Consider the following 19,359-nt stretch of genomic DNA (forward strand, 5'->3'; position numbering starts at 1 on the left):
CACTGACCGCAGATGAAGCAGGTAGTCTTGAGCACCTCCTCCTTCTTCTGCTTCTCGCTTCTCAAGTCGGCGAACGTGTCGATGATGACTCCAAAAATCAGGTTCAGGACGATGATGATGACCATGAAGAAGAAGAGCAGGTCGTACACCACACGCGCCGCGAACAGAGGCTCCTGACAGTGGGAAATACAACATGGAGTCAATATGGATTCAGACAGTTATCAAATCTACAAGTACTCAGCTCTATCTATTCATCTGCATTCAATCTATAGAGTGTATATATAAATGGACATGTAACTGCTGCTGTGAGCCTTGTCATGTTGGTCTTAAACGTTCGTATTAACCTGCTCTATGTGATCCTGGTGTTTTCATTTGGTTATTTTGTACTTAAATGAATTCTTGTTTGTAATATTGTCCTCTGGTCCTGTAACCGCCGGCCTCATGAGCTTCATTTGACTGGAGCTGAACAATGACATCACACTGCTTTAACTGTCTTTGGTCTTTCTGACTTCATGTTGTGTTTAGAGAAAGAAAGAGACAAACATCAGACCTATCTATCTATCTATCTATCTATCTATCTATCTATCTACTGTATCTATCTATCTATCCAACTCAAATTCACTGAGGCCAAAATTAAAAACTGGGACTTAGACTACGTTCAGAATGCAGGGCTTAAAGCTCAATTCCGATTTTTTTGTGAAATCCGATGTTTTTGCGAGGTCATTCACATTTCCAATTAAATGTGACTTGTATGTGACTCCAGTTTGAACAGTAAACGGCCCGAAAATGTCCCGCACTGGAGGACACGACGACGTCATTCGCAGCGAGCGTGTTCTGTGTTTACGGAAGTTGTCCAAACATGGACGCGAGCATTGAGAACCTGGAGATTTTAAAGTTCCTCTTGTACCGGAGCCAGAACATGAACAACTTACTTGTTTTAAGAAGGAGATTGAGAAGGATGAGGTTTTTTGGCCGTGGTGTTTTGTGGGGCAGCGGCAGCAACGTTCATTGAAAGGAACGTGTGGATGTGGAGACGTAGCCAAGAGTGATGAGTGGTGATGTGCTTCGCTTCAGTGACACGGAGTTCATTAACAATTTTCGCCTACTTCAGCGCAAAATAGTGACATTTGTGGCTTGTTGATAATGTGTAGGTGGATGAATGCGCTTTGGCCGTTCAGATTGAAGTCGCATGTCAAAAGATCAGATATGTATCGGTTTTAGGACCACATATCCAAGTGGTCTGGGTCACATTTGAAAAAATCGGATCTGTGTCATTCAGACTGTCATTAAAAGAACAGATATAAGTCACATAGGGGCCAAAAAATCGGATTTGGGTCACTTCAGGCTGCAGTCTGAACGCAGCCTTAGTCATGGGCCAAACTAAATATTTATTGAAAAATTACATCTGCATGTTTTCTCTTCTTTTGAGATATGTAATGTTAAACCTTTTCTTATTAAAATAAATGTTTAATAATAGTTTTGCTTAAACACTGAATCCAGAACAAGCAGAATATAAAATAATAACAACATTTTAAATAAATCATGTCTCTATAGTCTATCTGTGTGTGCTGCTCGAATACAGACTTGATATGATCTCACAGGCCAAATATAATTATATCACGGGCCAAATTTGGTCCCCGGGCCTATCTATTTATCCATCTATGTAATGTTCTTCCTCTCTCACCATATTCATTCAGAGCATCCTCATTATTTACCATGATGACTTTATAAGCACTTTTCATAACTTTCTTTTGCAGAGTTTTGCTGTCATGGTAACGCTAACGTACACTTCCTTTCTGATAGTTTGACAATATCATCTTTTAGAATAGTACACAGCTCACTCATTTTAACCTCAGAAGTTGCTTTTAGTATTCATCATCATCAAAAGTGTTTAAATCAGACGCTGATTGTTACTAAACTAGTACTGAAATGAAATACTCCTTTGAGCAGGTATCAGTCATGGAAGTGTGATAAGATCTGGAAGATGAATCCAAGATGGCGCCGTATTGTTTTCAATGGCCTGTGTTCGTGCCAAAATGTTTTTTTAACTTCCGCATTACTTCCTGAATACTGGGCTTACTTACAAAGCAAATTTTTAGGCGCATTGACAATTTAAACATTTTTTAAAGTTCACATTGTAAAAATTTAAAATAACCCCTACAAAATTCAACTTCTATCTACTGTATCTATCTATAATCAATGTTGGGGAGTAACAGATTACATGTACCGGAGTTACATAATCAGAGTACAAATTATTAACTGTATTCGGTTACAGTTACTGTTTCAGTGAGTGGTAATTGGATTACAGTTACTTTGTTGAAAAAAATGGATTACACAGTGGGATTTTCCTGTTTTTACATTTTGGGCTATATCCCTTTTTTTTTTTTTTTTTTTCAATAATTCCACTTATTGCCGGACACTAAACCAGGTCCAAATCAGGTCTAAACCAGGTCCAAATCAGGTCTAAACCACATCTAAATCCAGGTCTAAACTAGATCTAAACCAGAACTAAACCAGGCTTAAACCAGGACTAAAACCAGATCTAAACCAGGACTAAAACCAGGACCAAAACCAGGTCTAAACTAGATCTAAACCAGGACTAAATCAGGATTAAAACCAGGACTAAATCAAGACTAAACCAGGTCTAAACCAGGACTAAACCATGACTAAAACAGAATTTAACAGGACTAAACCATGCTGTGCGGACCGTGTCTCCTTCTCTTCTATCAATAATATTTTTAATTTGGTTAAGTAAAGTTTGGGCTTTTTATTGTCTTTTAGCAAACAAAACATCTTATGTGAAGATGTCCGAGTCTTTGCTGCTCTACAGCAAATCAAGTAATCCAAAGTATTCAGATTACATAAAGTAAAAAATAAAAGTAACCTTTCCAACACTGTCTATAATATATCTATTCATCCATCTATCTCCTGTGTCTCTGTATGTCTAAATGTAAATAGAACCTGCAGTCAAACAAATCTAAAATCAATAATCACACAGCTCTTTATGTTTGACTATAACTAAGATCTTAACTAATGTGCTCTTCATTTCTAACACATCACACATTTAGATCACCATGTTTCCTTTTAGTGTTTTGAAAACGCTCTATTCACCCGAAAGCAATATGTTTAAAAAAAATGACGCTCTTCCCTCACCCTTTGCTCCCTGCACTTAGTCACTCCCCCTTCAGAGCACTATCGCAACACAATCAGCGAGCACCCACCTCATGAAACTGCTCTTGTGAAGCTTTCTCAAACATGAGATGACATATAGCAGGAGTTACTAAGGATGAATCATTCTCACTATACTTTATGAATGTATTTCTTTATTCTAGCTAATAAATGTGTTGTTTTTATAAAGTGTTAGTATAAAACCGTGTGTTATTATGGTCGAATCCTCTATATCGTTCACGAGTGGTCATTTGAGAGTAAGCGAGATGAGATGTTTTACTCGTGCCCCAAATGAGTGACCCACAGGACAGAGGCCATTTATGTAAGTGTGTTTGGAGTCAATGTTATGAATGTAAAACCAGGTTAACCCTCCTCATGGATATTAATGGAAATTTAAGACCACGCCGTGACCTGCCAGCTGCTACACAAACACAGACTGAGGAGATCGCTGAGTGTCATGTGCCCCAGACAAAGACCACGCTTATTTACAGACAATGTAGAAGTAGGAGTCTCAGGAGGGGAGGGGACATAGCATTATTATATACACTGTTCGTTATCATTATATTTGTGCAAAGGCCGAACTATTACAGAAAAATCTAATTTGTCTTTTCTGATAAAACATTTAATTCGCATTTATTTCCACAGACTTTCTGAAAATAGATCGTATTAAAAGATTTGAAAGACCGGTGCGGGCGAATGAGCACAGAGGTAACTAATGACCACAAGACCTAGAATTTTAAGTGAATGGGAAAATGAATGAGTAATTTGACTTGGATTTCACAGTGGGTGGGACTGTTACTGTAAGTGTTTTTCACTGAAGCGTTAAAAGGTCTATATATGATGTATTTTACTATTATTATAAGACTTTTATTATATCAGAACAGCTTTGGGCAGTAACTGCTTACAAAGTGAAGGATTATTTATTTATTTTATGTTTTTATAAGTATTTAGATTACAGTTACTTGCCCTGGTAACCTTTAATTACTTTTTCGCTGTATCAATACAGAATCAAAGATAAACAGGAAGTGCGTGTCCCGGTGTGGTGTCAGGCGCAAATCAGTGTGGACCAAACAAACATGTGGACCAAACAAACATGGCCCAGTGCCATCACTGTCAACAATAAAGACTTTTTAGAACATGGTTCCTGGGCTGTATGTTTTTCAAAGTAGTTTGTCATAATTAGAACTCAAATTGTACTCAAATGAAATCATCAGAGTAGTAATTAGTTTACTTTTAGAAAGAGTAACCAGTAGTCAGTAATCAGATTTTACAAAGTATTCTTACCAACACTGTATAAAAAACACCTGCTTCTATCTGAAATGAGGACATTACATTTTTAGTTTGCAGCCTATTGATCCTCCTATTACTAAATTTTATTGTAATCTAGAGTCTGAATTCACTTTTTTCTCTCTATTGCACCAGCAACATAAGCACGTCTTTAAAAACCTGCCGTTTCTTTCCCACAGAAACACAAACTCAAAAGGGAAATACCCAGCAGCTCTGGTCAGCAAACTGCCAATAACCATTTTTATAACTTTCTTTAGAAAAGAACTCTCTCAGAAACCACACTTTGACTCACATCCCCATCTGACGACACCAGTTCAGTGGAAACATATTCTGAGTTTATATTCTGCAAAAGGGAGGAGCTGTTAAAAACATTGTGAAACTTTAAGACACTTTTGGCTGGCCTCCAGCTCACATGAGCAGTGCAGACGCTTATCAGCAGCTGGGAGGATGATCCGGGCTCGTGACACATTCAGGAACAGTTTGGGGGTGGGATTTTTTTGTTGTTGTTATTACCTCTTTGGACGGTTTCCGGAGCACGTCTCCCACTCCTCCTCCACTGCGCAGGCCGTGACTCAGGACAGTCACAATACACATGAGCAGAGAGTCACAGGTCCGCTCCACATCACTGTCCTCCCCTTCCTCCAGCTCTGACACTGACACACACACACACACACACACACGCGCGCACACACACACACACACACACACACACACAGCAATGTTAGCGGCCAAGCTTACTGCCTTACCCCTAGTTTAAAATGAATTTTAGTCTCAGTTTTAAAGATCTTAGATGACACAAAATGGATTCCTGAGTGTTTCCATGTTGTTCCTTCATCAAAAAGAGTTGTGTTTTGTTTCATTCACAACATGTTTGAGTAAACCTGGGATATTAGTCTGTCTACATCCCCAAAGCTCAAAATAACCTATTCCACCTTGTGATGTCATGAAGTGGTAGTTCTCAAGTGAACAGCTCCTTTTACTTGAAGTTCAGAAGAAACTGGAAACTGCAGGGCTGATATGATCCAAATAATTCGAAGTAAATTTAAATGGAGTTTAAAAACAGTGGGGCACTTCCTGTATTACATGTCATCATCATGACATCATAAGGTGGCCTAAAGTGTTTTCTGTTTGGGAGAAGAACTCAGCCTAATTGCAGGTTTGTTTGTGAGTTAAACATGTGTGAATTAAACAAAACAGAACTCCAGGTCTGTTTGTGATGAGGAAACGACATTAGAACGTGGATCAGAAAACAGCGTAATATGGGTACTTTAAAGGAACAGTTCGGAATTTTGGACATAGGGTTTCATTTCCTAGTGAGCCAGAGTGTTGGAGACGTGTGGAGACACTTTTTGAAATATTCCATCCAGTCCTTGTATTTGCAGAGGTCACTGGTGCTAGACTAGTGCATGTAAATAGTCACAGTTCTCCTGCCACTAAAAACAGTCTTACCCACTCCACAAAACACCCGAAACAAATCTATTATTACACCAGACTGTCCATGTGAATGTCTGTGTCCATAGAATAATGTTTGAAATAAAACTAACCTTGCATCGCATGAATCGTCACATGTTGAAGGACTATTTTCTCATATATCAGTCCGCCGCTGCCGAGCTTTCTATCAGGACGTACAACTCACAGCTGCAGCTCAGACATAAATCCTTTAAATGAAAGGCTGGTTTTATTTCTACAGTTATTCTATCAACACAGACATTCACATGGTCTGGTAATAATAGATTTGTTTCAGGTGTTGTGTGGAGTGGGTAAGTTTTTAGTGGCAGGCTAACTATGGCCACTGACATGCACTAGCCTAGCACCAGCGACCTCTGCAAATACAAGGACTGGATGGAATATTTCAAAAAGTGTCTCCACATGTCTCCAACACTCTGGCTCACTAGGAAATTAAGCCCTATGTCAAAAATTTCAAAATGTCCCTTTAAAGGTGCACAAGACATCCCCGGTGAGCCGATGTCTTACTGATGGGGACAAACACATAGCAAACTCCACCAGAAAAGTTACATACTTTAAAAGTATCAAACAAAAACACCTTACAAGATTCAGTATGACAGAAGTTTAAAGAAAAAAGGAACCGAAATAGACAAGTTGGGCAAAAGTTACTAGAAAAGACATTCATTCAAAAATTAGTCATAATTTGGTGTCATCAGTACATTTCCAAGTTCTCTAAACTATCACTTTGTTTGGGCTTGTAGTCTGCGCCACCAAGGACAACATCTACTTATATTCACAAAGTCTTTATCCAGCTCGATATGTTTTTTAGGTCAATGTAACGTGATAGAACACAGAAGAGACAGTCAAAAGATACAGAGAAATGTGTCACACGCACTCTGGAAACTGCACTTATTGTTGGTCAAATAATCCTGAGGGCTTTGGGGTTTAGAGGAGAAACTGAGCTCCATTTCTTCTTCGGCTTCTTTGTATAGGGTTTTGACACAGTTCCCACAACACAAATGGTGACAGCTATAGATGGTGTTTTAAAGGTAAGTAAATGAAAAGATTTGTTATTTGTTGTGGGTCTCGGCTGGCCTGGGAACACCTTGGGATCCCCCTGGAAGAGCTGGAGGAAGCGTGAAAGGGAAATCTGGGCCTCCCTCCCTGAATAAAGAGGAAGAAAATGATGGATGGATGGCATTTGTTATTAAAATAGTCACATTTCCTTAAAGGACTGTGCAAATGTTCTTGTATGGGGGTGTGCCACATGCTTGTCTCTGTGGAGATGTTATAGATTTGCCTGGAATGTTCTACCAAATGGCATTAAACACAGGGGTGCAGTGGGCGTGGTACACTTGGGTACACCGTCCACCCACTTCTCCTGACATGAGATATAAAAAATGACAAATATAAAATAGCTACCACTTAAATGTCAAACTGGAGCAAATGGCAACGGTGAAAACAAACTGCATAGACTCATGAAATCTGCACTACTGTCCTATAGAGACCTGAACCAGGACTAAACCAGGACTGAACCAAGTCTAAAACATACTAAACCAGGAATAAACCAGGACTAAACCAGAACTGAAGCAGGACTAAACCAGGACTAAAACAGGATTAAACTAGGTCTAAACCAGGATTAAACCAGGATTAAACCAGAACTGAACCAGGACTGAGTGTCGGGAGGGGCCCGGAGGTGCGCCCGCAGTCACCCAACGGTCTACGCAGACCAGCTCAGAGCTGCACGCCCCACGGGCATAAGCGGATCCGTCGCCCGATCACGCTTTGCGGACATCCTGTTCCACGGGCTTGGGTCCAAGATTAGTCCTGGTTTAGTCCTGGTTCAGTTCTGGTTGAGTCCTGGTTTAGACCTGGTTTAGTCCTGGTTCAGTTCTGGTTTAGTCCTGGTTTAGTCCTTGTTCAGTTCTGGTTTAGTTCTGGTTGAGTCCTGGTTCAGTCCTGGTTTAATCCTGGTTTAGTCCTGGTTTAGTCCTGGTTTAGTTCTGGTTTAGTCCTGGTTGAGTCCTGGTTGAGTCCTGGTTTAGTCCTTGTTTAGACCTGGTTGAGTCCTGGTTGAGTCCTGGTTTAGTCCTTGTTTAGACCTGGTTGAGTCCTGGTTGAGTCCTGGTTTAGTCCTGGTTTAGACCTGGTTTAGTCCTGGTTCATGTGCTGTAGTCTCTGGTTTCTGTTCTGTAGGTGATTATAAACGGCGTTAATGTTAATCACATGATACAAAATCATACAGTAATCAATACAGTATCTGTCTCTATGGAGAAAAGCAGGTGGCACTACCAGGACGAATAACAGGTCAGATCTGTGCAGAGGCGTCCCAGCTACAGTATGTATAGTGTATATTTCTGAAACAATAAAAACAGCTGTAATTTGCCAATGAATACCATACTCAGGAACATTCAAGGTAAAGCAAAAGCAAAAGCACCTCCTCTACACCACAAGTTACACTGTACCCCTTTTATTGAATTTGTACTTATTTTAACCAGAATTTCCATGTTACGAGAGGTTAAAAGTTAACCACAAAACACCGAAAAGTCACAAGGAGAAAGTTTCCACATTCTCAATTACTGTGAGTTCAAAGCTGTAAATAAAGAGCCAGGATTTTGAAATACTGAAGTCCGTCTTGTGACCCAGTTTAGTTAGTCTGGGTTAGTCCCTTTTTAGATTTGGTTTAGACCTGGTTTGTTCTGGTTCTGGTGTAGTCAAGTTCTGATTTAGACTGGTTTTAGACCTGGTTTTAAACATGTCCAGGCCTAGATTGACGCTTCAAAATAAAATAATTACCCAAACATCATTATAACTGAATATATTATAATTTGAATTGGTAAACTATCTTTTCATTGCTGCAACTTGGAATTAAACAAATGCAAATGGTGCAAGTTGTAGAGGCGTAGAAGTATTAGAACTTATATAACTGTTCTTTTTTTCATTATGTAATCAAACCTAAGGCAGTTGATCCAGAGGTTACCACACCCGACCAAAACTTTGCCAATAACTCATAGACATTCCACAACACAACAGAACTTTTAACAATGTCATTTTGCAAATCTGAATTTTCTTTTACATTTTACTATTTATGTTTTTTTTTTTACCTCCTGTTTCTTGCACTGCTCCACTGCTACAGTTCCCCTCCCCGCCACCAGGACACATCCCTCCAGACAGAAACTCACTGGCCAAACTCCCTCCATTCTCTGCAAAAAGCACAATATAAACAAAGATTAATTTTAACAAATGTTGCAGGTGGAGCTAGTTTTGAGTAAGACACTGCGTCATGTAGCACCCAGATGACATAAACATTTTTTTAAATATTGGGAGCGTGCAATATTTGTGGTAGATTTAAGCGGAAATACGAAAGACAAAATCACAGGCTCAATTCATGTTACGCCACAAACCAGGAAGACGTTTGGAAACATGCGATGACAACTCCCGGTGTAGTTCCCGACACTGAGCTCGCCGACCGACTGTGATCAAACCCACAAGTAAAGTGAAGACTGCAGACGTATGTGCTGTTTGGAATCATCTGGAATTTGGCGCCTCGTCTCTTTTAATCACATGTACCCAGTGCACTTGGAGTTGTGTATCAGTGGGGAAATGATGAAAACTGAGGTGTGGTTGTATTTGTTGATTAGTCGAACATAACGGAACACTACAATGACATGGAGATGAAAAAAACTGGGACATTTTCTCATTTTTCCTACATTACTATTGAATGCCGGTAGTCGATAAATCCAAGTCATTTCTCCCGACATCCATTGCAACAGTTGGGAAAATATGGATGCCCGAGAAAGTTTAATGTTTGTTTTGTTAGCTTATGTAGTTAATGTGAGGTATCGCTAGTTCCTGCTAAAATAGAGTCTGTTATAGAGTGACCAAATGTCCGTTTTTCTCCGGACATGTCAGTTTTTTACGTCCTGTCCTGGGCGTCCGTTTTTGTTTCTTTTTTTAAGTGAGGGAAATATCTGGGTTTTCATTTCCTTTCATTGGGGCCATTAAATTGAATGTCTCTCATAGCCTCTGTGACTCAGAAGGAGCGAGCAGACACAAACAGTTGGTCAGTCTGCAACATGCCGAAGCGCAAATGTGCATTTAACAATGACTTGTACAAGAAATTCTCTGTTTTCCATTCCAGTCGGGACAAGTGGGAGTCCATGTGCACAGGTTGCGAGGTGAGAGTAACTCAATGTTGAGGACCCACCCCCCACGTGGTTTCCGGGTTTTCACAAACGGAAATATGGTCACCCTAGTCTGTTAGCTAATGTTAGCTGTTAACTGTCGGCGAGTCAATTATGGTATTTTAACTATTGCATGTTCCAACCGACTCAGTTTGCTATGAACTGGCCCGAGTTTGTGTTTCAGAACCCCAGTTTGATTGTCCATTCCATTGCACTTTCTCGAGGTGGAGGTCAGTTTTCCCCGAGTCCCAAACACAAGAGAACGCAGCATTATACTACTGTGAACAGAACTCACCGGAAGCTGACATTGTATGTTTCCAAATGTTGTATCGTCATATCATCATATCGTCGTATCGTCATATCGTCGTATTGTGGTATCGTTGTATCGTTGTATCGTCATATTGTCGTATCGTCATATTATTGTATCGTAATATTGTCGTATCGTTGTATCGTCATATTGTCATATCGTCATATTGTCATATCATTGTATCGTAATATTGTCGTATCGTTGTATTGTAATATTGTTGTATCGTTGTATTGTAATATTGTTGTATCGTTGTATTGTAATATTGATGTATCGTTGTATCATTGTATCGTCTTATTGTCTTATCATCTTATGGTCCTGTACTATGTCATTTTTATAGTGGAGCGTCTGCTACAAGCTTGATATTATTCCTGTTTAGAAAGTTCCAGATCAGACATGAGCATTGTCTCCCGGGCCACATACAGTCCTTTTTTTGACTCTGACTGGCTCGTTTAAGCTCATTTGGAATTACAAAATAAACATATTTTGTTATTTGACCTCATGTATGGATTAAAGCTGCTTTGCTTTTATTTTAAATCTTTTTTTTTAAAGACATTTTTTGTAAAAGAACCTCACTTTTTCATTGGTTAGTCAGAACATAAACTCTTAAATAGGGCTGAGTATCATTAAGAAGTTGCAGATACGATACATACCTCGATACATAGGCCACGATACAATACATATCTCGATACAGTGAGCTTTTGATTCGATATATTTGAAATCAATTCAATTCCATTTGGTTCAATAAAAAAAAAAAAAAAGGCTAAATCATGGCTGTGACACTAAAAGTCTTTGTTAAACCACTTCTTGTGCAAAGTTCATATGAAACACAAACATTTTAATCATCAAAAGAGTGAAAATGTCAAATGTGTCGCATAAATGAGTTTACTTCCACTAAACAAGAAACGAAACTGTAGCTCTGTAACAAAATAATTTCATAAAATATACCAAAAAATACTCTTGGCGATATATCAATACTGTATCATTACATTAAACGATACGATATATATTTATACTACTCTTAAGTCTCTCCATAATATTTTCTGTTTCTCTTGTGGCCCCATGGAAAAAAGAATTGCCCATCCCTGTTCCAGAATATGGCGTTAAACACATCTATTTCCAATGGAGATAAGTAAATGACCCCACCAAAGACCACCAAGTTACAGGTGAGATCTGTGGAGAGGCGAGTCCACTCACAGTATGAATGTAACAAAGTATTTATAAAATATTTGGACACTGTAGACACCTGTAATTTAATAAATGCAAGATAAAAAAGTTTAATGCCAAAATGTGGAACTTTCTAGTCAAAGCAATAATTCACCATGGACACAAGCAGACAGCGGGCCGGAAAAGTTACGCAGTGCACCTTTAGTAACTGTATGAAGTCTTACTGAGCGTGGTGTTCTGGATGCGGTCGACCTCCAGAATGAAGTCGTCTTTGAAGAAAATGTATCCGACGATGGAGAAGAGATAGACCAGGATGAGAGCCAGCACAGCGGTCAGCACGATGGAGCGGCCATTACGGGTCACACTTTTAATCACGTTCAACAAAGTCTCCTCTCGATATACCAGGTCAAACAACTGCACACATACAAACACAATGAGGAAGAATCACGTCAAATAACAGTAGATATTTTTGGTTTATAACATATTTTTTGCCAAAATCATGTGGTGATCTTTGTTAATAACTTAGTGATTCTTGTAAATATTGTGTACTAATAGCAAAAGAACATTTAATTTTGTCAAATGGACTAGTGTTTTCTCACGATACTAAAATTTCAAACCTGATTTTGATACTAAGCCAATGCCAAGATAATAATAGTATCATATATTTTAGTATCAATTAGTAGCTGATTTTAGATACTTTTGACAACCCTATTCTGGACAAAGTATTTTTTCCTCTAAAAACTCTTGTCCAGTTCAAAAAGTGACATTTTCTTTTTGCTATGGACCAACCTGGATGACTGATGGATCACACAGATATTGTGAGTTAATGATTTTTCAATTCTTGAAATTCAAGAATGGGATATCCCAGTTTTGGTCCTGATTATGGAGCACAGCACTTACAGAAGCTACATTTTGCATTCATTTAGTATTTGATAGTTTATTTGTTTGAAAATTACCAGATGCCCAAGACCACACATTTTTACAATACAATATTTTTCGGATTATAAGGCACAATATCAATAATGTTGAATTCTGTCATCTATTTTCATAAATAAGGTGCACCGAATTATAAGGAGCATTAAGAGAAACAAACGGATGACACTTGAGACTGATCCTTAGCCCAGGCGTCCACGATCCATTGGCAGATCGTGGCATGACTCGCCCGGCGTTGGCTCCCTGTCTTGGTAAATGTGGATTATGAATGTGAATCTGTGTGGATCATTCAAGTTTTTTTTTTTTTATATACATATACAATATACATTGACTTAAATATACATTGAGTAATAATGTGTTTAATTCAGCTTTGTGCTTTGTTTACATTTTACAGAAACGCAACTTAAAACCACATGACTCATTTGCATAAACTATAAGGACAGTTCTTTCCTTGTGCGCTGATGTGGTTCAGCTTCTGTCAGACTTGCTCCACTGGGTTCTTGACCACAGTAGCCGTAATGCTCCGACAATCCATCAAGCAGTGCTTCGTAGTTTACTAAAGTCATACTTAAACATTTTGACAGAGTTTTGAGCGCCGTGTACCACATAAAATTGGTTCGAGGTCAGTAAGCACAACCAGAATTAATACATAAGGTACAATTGATTATAAGGTCGATTTTTGAGAAATTTAAAGGATTTAAAGTGCGTCTTTTAGTCCGAAATATACGGTACATGATAAAAATGTTATGGTCTGGAACTGGATCTTGTCTCCATGGTAACAAACTGACCAAAATCTGATTATGATCTGACTTCTAGACCTTTAAAAGGACAAACAAACAGCACAACCGTCATAAGAAAATGGCGATTTTGCTGTTCACATATCATTTTTATCATGTTTTTTATCATCTGTGCAGGTTGTGTGCAGAGAAACGCTTGGTTCATTCTTGACAAAACAAACAGAAAAGATTACTGGGGGAAAAATAAGACCAATTAGCTCCACCGTTTCTCAGGTATCACTGAAATAAACAAATCTGACTGGACACAGAGGACGAGGAGGAGACCAGACTGAAAGCTCTTCTGTATTAGAATTGTACAAAGAGAACCAGTCTGGAGCCCAAAGTAACTTGAAATATCCTGAAATTAAACTGAAACTTCTACGTTCTTCCTTCTTCCTCCTTTCTCCTCGTGATGTCTGGCGCCAAAACACCGCTAAAAGACCCTGTAGCTGTGATCTGTTTTGTGTTTTATTTCCTCTTATTAAATCCAGCTCGCTTGTTACATAAATAAAGAGGTGACTACGGAAGTGAGAAAGCACAAGTGAGAAAATGTTCGCAAACCAACACTATAAATGACCATATAAATCTGACAACTGCTAACAACACAGTCAATAAATCACCCAATAAGGAAACTTAACGCAATGTCCTTGAATGCCCCACGAAACACTTAACACTATGTAAAAAAGAGTTCTCACCAGCGGGGGTGGAAAACAAAACTAGTGCATTTAGTACTACTTTAACTGGATTTTTTTCTGTTATCTAATGTTTTACAGACAAGTTATAGGTTTTTGAGTATTTTCTGCTTATTGGGGTGTTTTGTTTACAGAGTTTTTCATATTATAGATGCCATTTTGAGCACTTTTGACTAGGAAAACACTAGGATCATTTGAAACATTACTGAAAACTGTGCTTAGAATTCAATTAATAGCTCACCCTACTCAAACCATTAACCCAAAACATGCACCATAGGTCAAATCCTCCACCTGAGGTTGTCCTGACCAAGACTAGTTCAAGATCTAGAGATGGGTCCTGATGAAAAATGGGTCAAATGCAGAGGACAGATTTCCCTACATGGACAATACAATGTACTTTCAGAATGTCAACAAGTTAAGTACCGTATTTTTGGGACTATAAGGCGCACTGGATTATAAGGCACAATATCAATAATGTTGAATTCTCTCATCTATTTTCATACATAAGTCTCACCGGATTATAAGGTGCATTAAGAGAAACAAATGGACGACACTTGAGACCGATCCTTAACCCAGGCGTTCACGATCCGTTGGCAGATCGTGGCGTAACTCACCAGGCGCTGCCTCCCTGTCTTTGTTTTTTTATTTCCTACAAGGAGGACTCAAATATACATTGAGTAATAATGTGTTTAATGCAGCTTTGTCACATTTGTTTACATTTTACAGAAATGAAACTGCTCCAACAATCCATCAAGCGGTGCGGCTTCGTATTTTACCAAAGTCAAACTAAAACATTTTCACAGATTTTTGAGTGCCGTGTGCCACATAAAATCGGTTCGAGGTTAGTAACCACAACCGGAATAAATACAGAAGGCGCACACTGTCGATTTTTGAGAAAATTAAAGGATTTTAAGTGCCTTATAGTCTAAAAAATAAGATACATCTCCTACCATACTGTCTTTAAAAAGAACAGAACATACCTTAAAGCAGAAGTAAACACTAAATCAACTTTTTTTTTAATAAAGACCGTCATTAGGGTGTCATTACTTGCGAAGGACACATTCTATGGATCATATGAATGAAATACTGTAGTTGAGCTTTACAACTTCATAAGAGATGAGTAATAACTATTTTCAGCTTTACTGAGTTTGTATCTTGTGTCTTTGTGTCTGTAACTGTTTGCCCTTGACGCTCTGTTTTATTGTCTTTTACCGTATACGATATGAAAGAGCAGCTCAGAATCGCACTGACACCACACACGAGGAGCTCAGCGGCTTCATAATCACGTACGAAGGCACAAAGTCTGTTCACGCCTCTCCGAACTCGTGGAGAAGCAAATCCCAACCAAAATCGGGCAAATTCTTCTGTAGTGTGTGTCAGCCTTTACAAACTGTGTATATGGTGTTTAACATTATGTACTGTTCCTAGTCATTTTTTTTGTGCTGCTTTCAGTGGCCTCTGTTATTTCAAGTACTATGTGACAACACGCAGCACTGCTCTCAGTACAGACAAGTGTTTCTGATACAAACACCAGGGGTGGAGATTGAAGAGTGGACACCAATCACACTGTTCAGTATACCTCCAGACCCTGCCCCACTCTCCCCTTTAGTCCTCCAGACCCCTCCTCCCCCTCACTCTCCCCTTTAGTTCTCCAGACCCCTCCCCTCCTCCCCTTTAGTCCTTCAGATCCCGCCTCCTCCACCTCACTCTCCCCTTAAGTCTTCCAGACCCCTCCCCTTTAGTCCTCCAAACCCCTAATCCCCCTCACTCACCCCTTTAATTCTCCAGACCCCTCCTCCCCCCTCACTCTCCCCTTTAGTCCTCCAGACCCCTCCTCCCCCTCACTCTCCACTTTAGTCCTCCAGACCCGTGCCCTCCTCCCCTTTAGTCCTCTAGACCCCTCCTCCCCCTCACTCTCCCCTTTAGTCCTCCAGACCCATCCCCTCCTCCCTTTTAGTCCTCCAGACCTCTCCTCCCCCCTCACTCTCCCCTTTAGTCCCCCAGACCCCTCCTCCCCCTAACTCTCCCCTTTAGTCCTGCAGACCCGTCCTCCCCCCTCACTCTCCCCTTTAGTCCTTTAGACCCCTCCTCCACCCCCTCACTCTCCCCTTTAGTCCTCCAGACCCCTCCTCCCCCTCACTCTCCACTTTAGTCCTCCAGACCCGTCCCCTCCTCCCCTTTAGTCCTCTAGACCCCTCCTCCCCCTCACTCTCCCCTTTAGTCCTCCAGACCCATCCCCTCCTCCCCTTTAGTCCTCCAGACCTCTCCTCCCCCCTCACTCTCCCCTTTAGTCCTGCAGACCCATCCTCCCCCCTCACTCTCCCCTTTAGTCCTTTAGACCCCTCCTCCACCCCTCACTCTCCCCTTTAGTCCTCCAGACCCCTCCTCCTCCCTCACTCTCCCCTTTAGTCCCCCAGACCCCTCCTCCCCCTAACTCTCCCCTTTAGTCCTCCAGACCCCTCCTCCCCCCTCACTCTCCCCTTTAGTCCTTCAGACCCCTCCTCCCCCCTCACTCTCCCCTTTAGTCCTCCAGACTCCTCCTCTCCCCTCACTCTCCCCTTTAGTCCTCCAGACCCCTCCTCCTGACTCATTCTCCCCTTTTCCCCTTTAGTCCTCCAAACCCCTCCTCCCCCCTCACTCTCCCCTTTAGTCCTCCAAACCCATCCTCCCCCTCACTCTCCCCTTTAGTCCTCCAGACCCCTCCTCCCCCCTCACTCTCCCCTTTAGTAATCCAAACCCCTCCTCCCCCTCACTCTCCCCTTAAGTCCTTCAGACCCCTGCCCTCCTCCCCTTTAGTCCTCTAGACCCCTCCTCCCCCTCACTCTCCCTCTTTAGTCCTCCAGACCCCGCCCCTCCTCCTCCCCCCTCACTCTCCTCTTTAGTCCTCCAGACCCCGCCCCTTCTCTTCCTCCTCGGCCGTTACTCTCCCCTTTAGTCCTCTAGACCCCTCCCCCTCAGGTTTTGAGCAGAGTTTCGGTGTTTAGTCATAATTTAACCTCACCTCAAAAACAAAACAGCCTCTAGCCACTGTTATTTCTTTGCCTTTTGTTCCATCAATCTTTGACCGATAATGAGGATGATCTCGACATCCCTCGTTTACACATTATAATAAAGTCCAAGGTTTGTCTGTTTAACCCGAAAGCGAGGACGGAGGGACTGAAGCGTCTCACCAGTAGGCTGTAGAAGAAGACATGCACGAAGACGCCGAGGCAGCAAATGATGAGGTAGATGAGGTGGTACAGGAACTCAAAGTCCAGCACCATGGCTCTGTACCCCCGAGTGAACGTACCGCGATTCCCCACGAAACTCACCAGGAAGATCAGTTTATTACACACCTGCAACACAAAACAAAAGAGGGCAACACTTCATAATAACTCCACTTTAATTCATCTTAATAAAGCATAAACACAGATTTGACTTAAGAAACTTTTTTTGGTAGAGGGTTTGTTAAATGTTTTCTCCATGGAGATGTTACTGCTTTGTCCTGAACCGACCTTTCTGTCTTCATGGAGACCGAACCAGACCAAGTTACAGGTTAGCTCTATGGAGAGGCGACCTCATTCACAGTCAGGTATTTTTGAGCGATAAAACCACAACAATGCACCTTTAAGAATGATTCAGGTCAGTGGTGTAGTGGGGATTTTTTAACTGAAGGTACGCGAAATTGTGACGTCATCAATGATGTCCCCCCCCCCATCTATTGTTAGTTGATTGTTAGTTTATTTAAAAAAAATAAAAAAAATAAATCACTTTCAGTAGAAATATGAAGGTGCTGGCCCAGTCAAAATCAGTAATTTTTGATGTTTTTTTTACTCAAAATGATGCAGAATCATGTTATTAACATTAACGGCGTTTATAATCACCTACAGAACATGAACCACAGACTACACACATGAACCAGGACTAAACCAGGACTAAAACAGGACTGAACCAGGACTACAACAGTACTAAACCAGGATTGAACCAGGACTAAACCAGGATTAAACCAGGACTAAACCAGGATTGAACCAGGACTAAACCAGGACTAAACCAGGACTAAACCAGGACTGAACCAGGATTGAACCAGGACTAAACCAGGATTAAACCAGGACTAAACCAGGATTGAACCAGGACTAAACCAGGATTAAGAAAGGACGGAACCAGGACTACAACAGGACTAAACCAGGATTGAACCAGGACTGAACCAGGACTGAAACAAGACTAAAACAGGACTGAACCAGGACTAAAACAAGACTGACCCAGGACTAAACCAGGGCGAAACCAGGACTGAACCAGGACTACAACAGGACTAAACCAGGATTGAACCAGGACTGAACCAGGACTACAACAGGACTAAACCAGGATTGAACCAGGACTGAACCAGGACTACAACAGGACTAAACTAGGATTGAACCAGGACTGAACCAGGACTACAACAGGACTAAACCAGGATTGAACCAGGACTGAACCAGGACTACAACAGGACTAAACCAGGATTGAACCAGGACTGAAACAGGACTGACCCAGGACTAAACCAGGATTGAACCAGGACTGAACCAGGACTACAACAGGACTAAACCAGGACTGAACCAGAACTAAACCAGGACTGAAACAAGACTACAACAGGACTGAACCAGGACTAAAACAAGACTGACCCAGGACTAAACCAGGACTAAACCAGGACTAAACCAGGACTGAACTAGGACTGACCCAGGACTAAACCAGGATTGAACCAGGACTGAATCAGGACTAAAACAAGACTGAACCAGGACTGAACCAGGACTAAACCAGGACTAAACCAAGACTGAACCAGGGCTAAACCAGGACTGAACCAGGACTAAACCAGGACTAAAACAGGACTGAACCAGGACTAAACCAGGACTAAAACAGGACTGACCCAGGACTAAACCAGGACTGAACCAGGACTGAACTAGGGTTGAACCAGGACTAAAACAGCATTGACCCAGAATTGAACCAGGCCTAAACCAGGACTAAACCAAGACTAACCCAGGACTAAACGAGGACTAAACCAAGACTAAACCAGGACTAAACCAGGACTAATCTTGGACCTCACAGCGAGAGGGAGAACCCTGAACCCATGGAGCAGGGTGTCCGCAAAGTGCGATTGGGCGACGGCTGCGTTTAGCCCTGTGGGCCACGGAGCTCTGCGATAGTCCTTTCTCCTCCAGTCACCCGACGGTCTACACAGGAGCACCTCTGGGCCCGTCCCAACACTCAGTCCTGGTTCAGTCCTGGTTCAGGTCTCTATAGGACAGCAGTGCAGGTATCATGAGCCTATGTAGTTTGTTTTCATCAGTGCCAGTAGCTCCAGTTTGACATTTAAGTTGTAGACTATTTTATATTTGTTATTTTTTATATCTCACGTCTGGAGAAGTGGGTGGACAGCGTACCCCCACTTACCT

General features: G+C 41.1%; 1 protein-coding gene across 1 annotated transcript in view; it reads right to left on the minus strand.

Moving 5' to 3' along the window:
- LOC110158704 (inositol 1,4,5-trisphosphate receptor type 1-like) overlaps window positions 1-19,359 on the minus strand; it is a 264,915-nt gene that overhangs the window by 16,891 nt on the left and 228,665 nt on the right. Inside the window, 5 exon segments of the mRNA XM_055160081.1 lie at window positions 8-173; window positions 4,969-5,108; window positions 9,006-9,104; window positions 11,781-11,970; window positions 17,128-17,292. Of these exon segments, the coding sequence (XP_055016056.1) occupies window positions 8-173; window positions 4,969-5,108; window positions 9,006-9,104; window positions 11,781-11,970; window positions 17,128-17,292 (760 nt within the window).

The sequence above is a fragment of the Boleophthalmus pectinirostris genome, unplaced genomic scaffold, assembly GCF_026225935.1.
Source record: "Boleophthalmus pectinirostris isolate CB_2022bp ecotype Guang Dong unplaced genomic scaffold, ASM2622593v1 HiC_scaffold_3, whole genome shotgun sequence".
Lineage (NCBI taxonomy): Eukaryota > Metazoa > Chordata > Actinopteri > Gobiiformes > Gobiidae > Boleophthalmus > Boleophthalmus pectinirostris.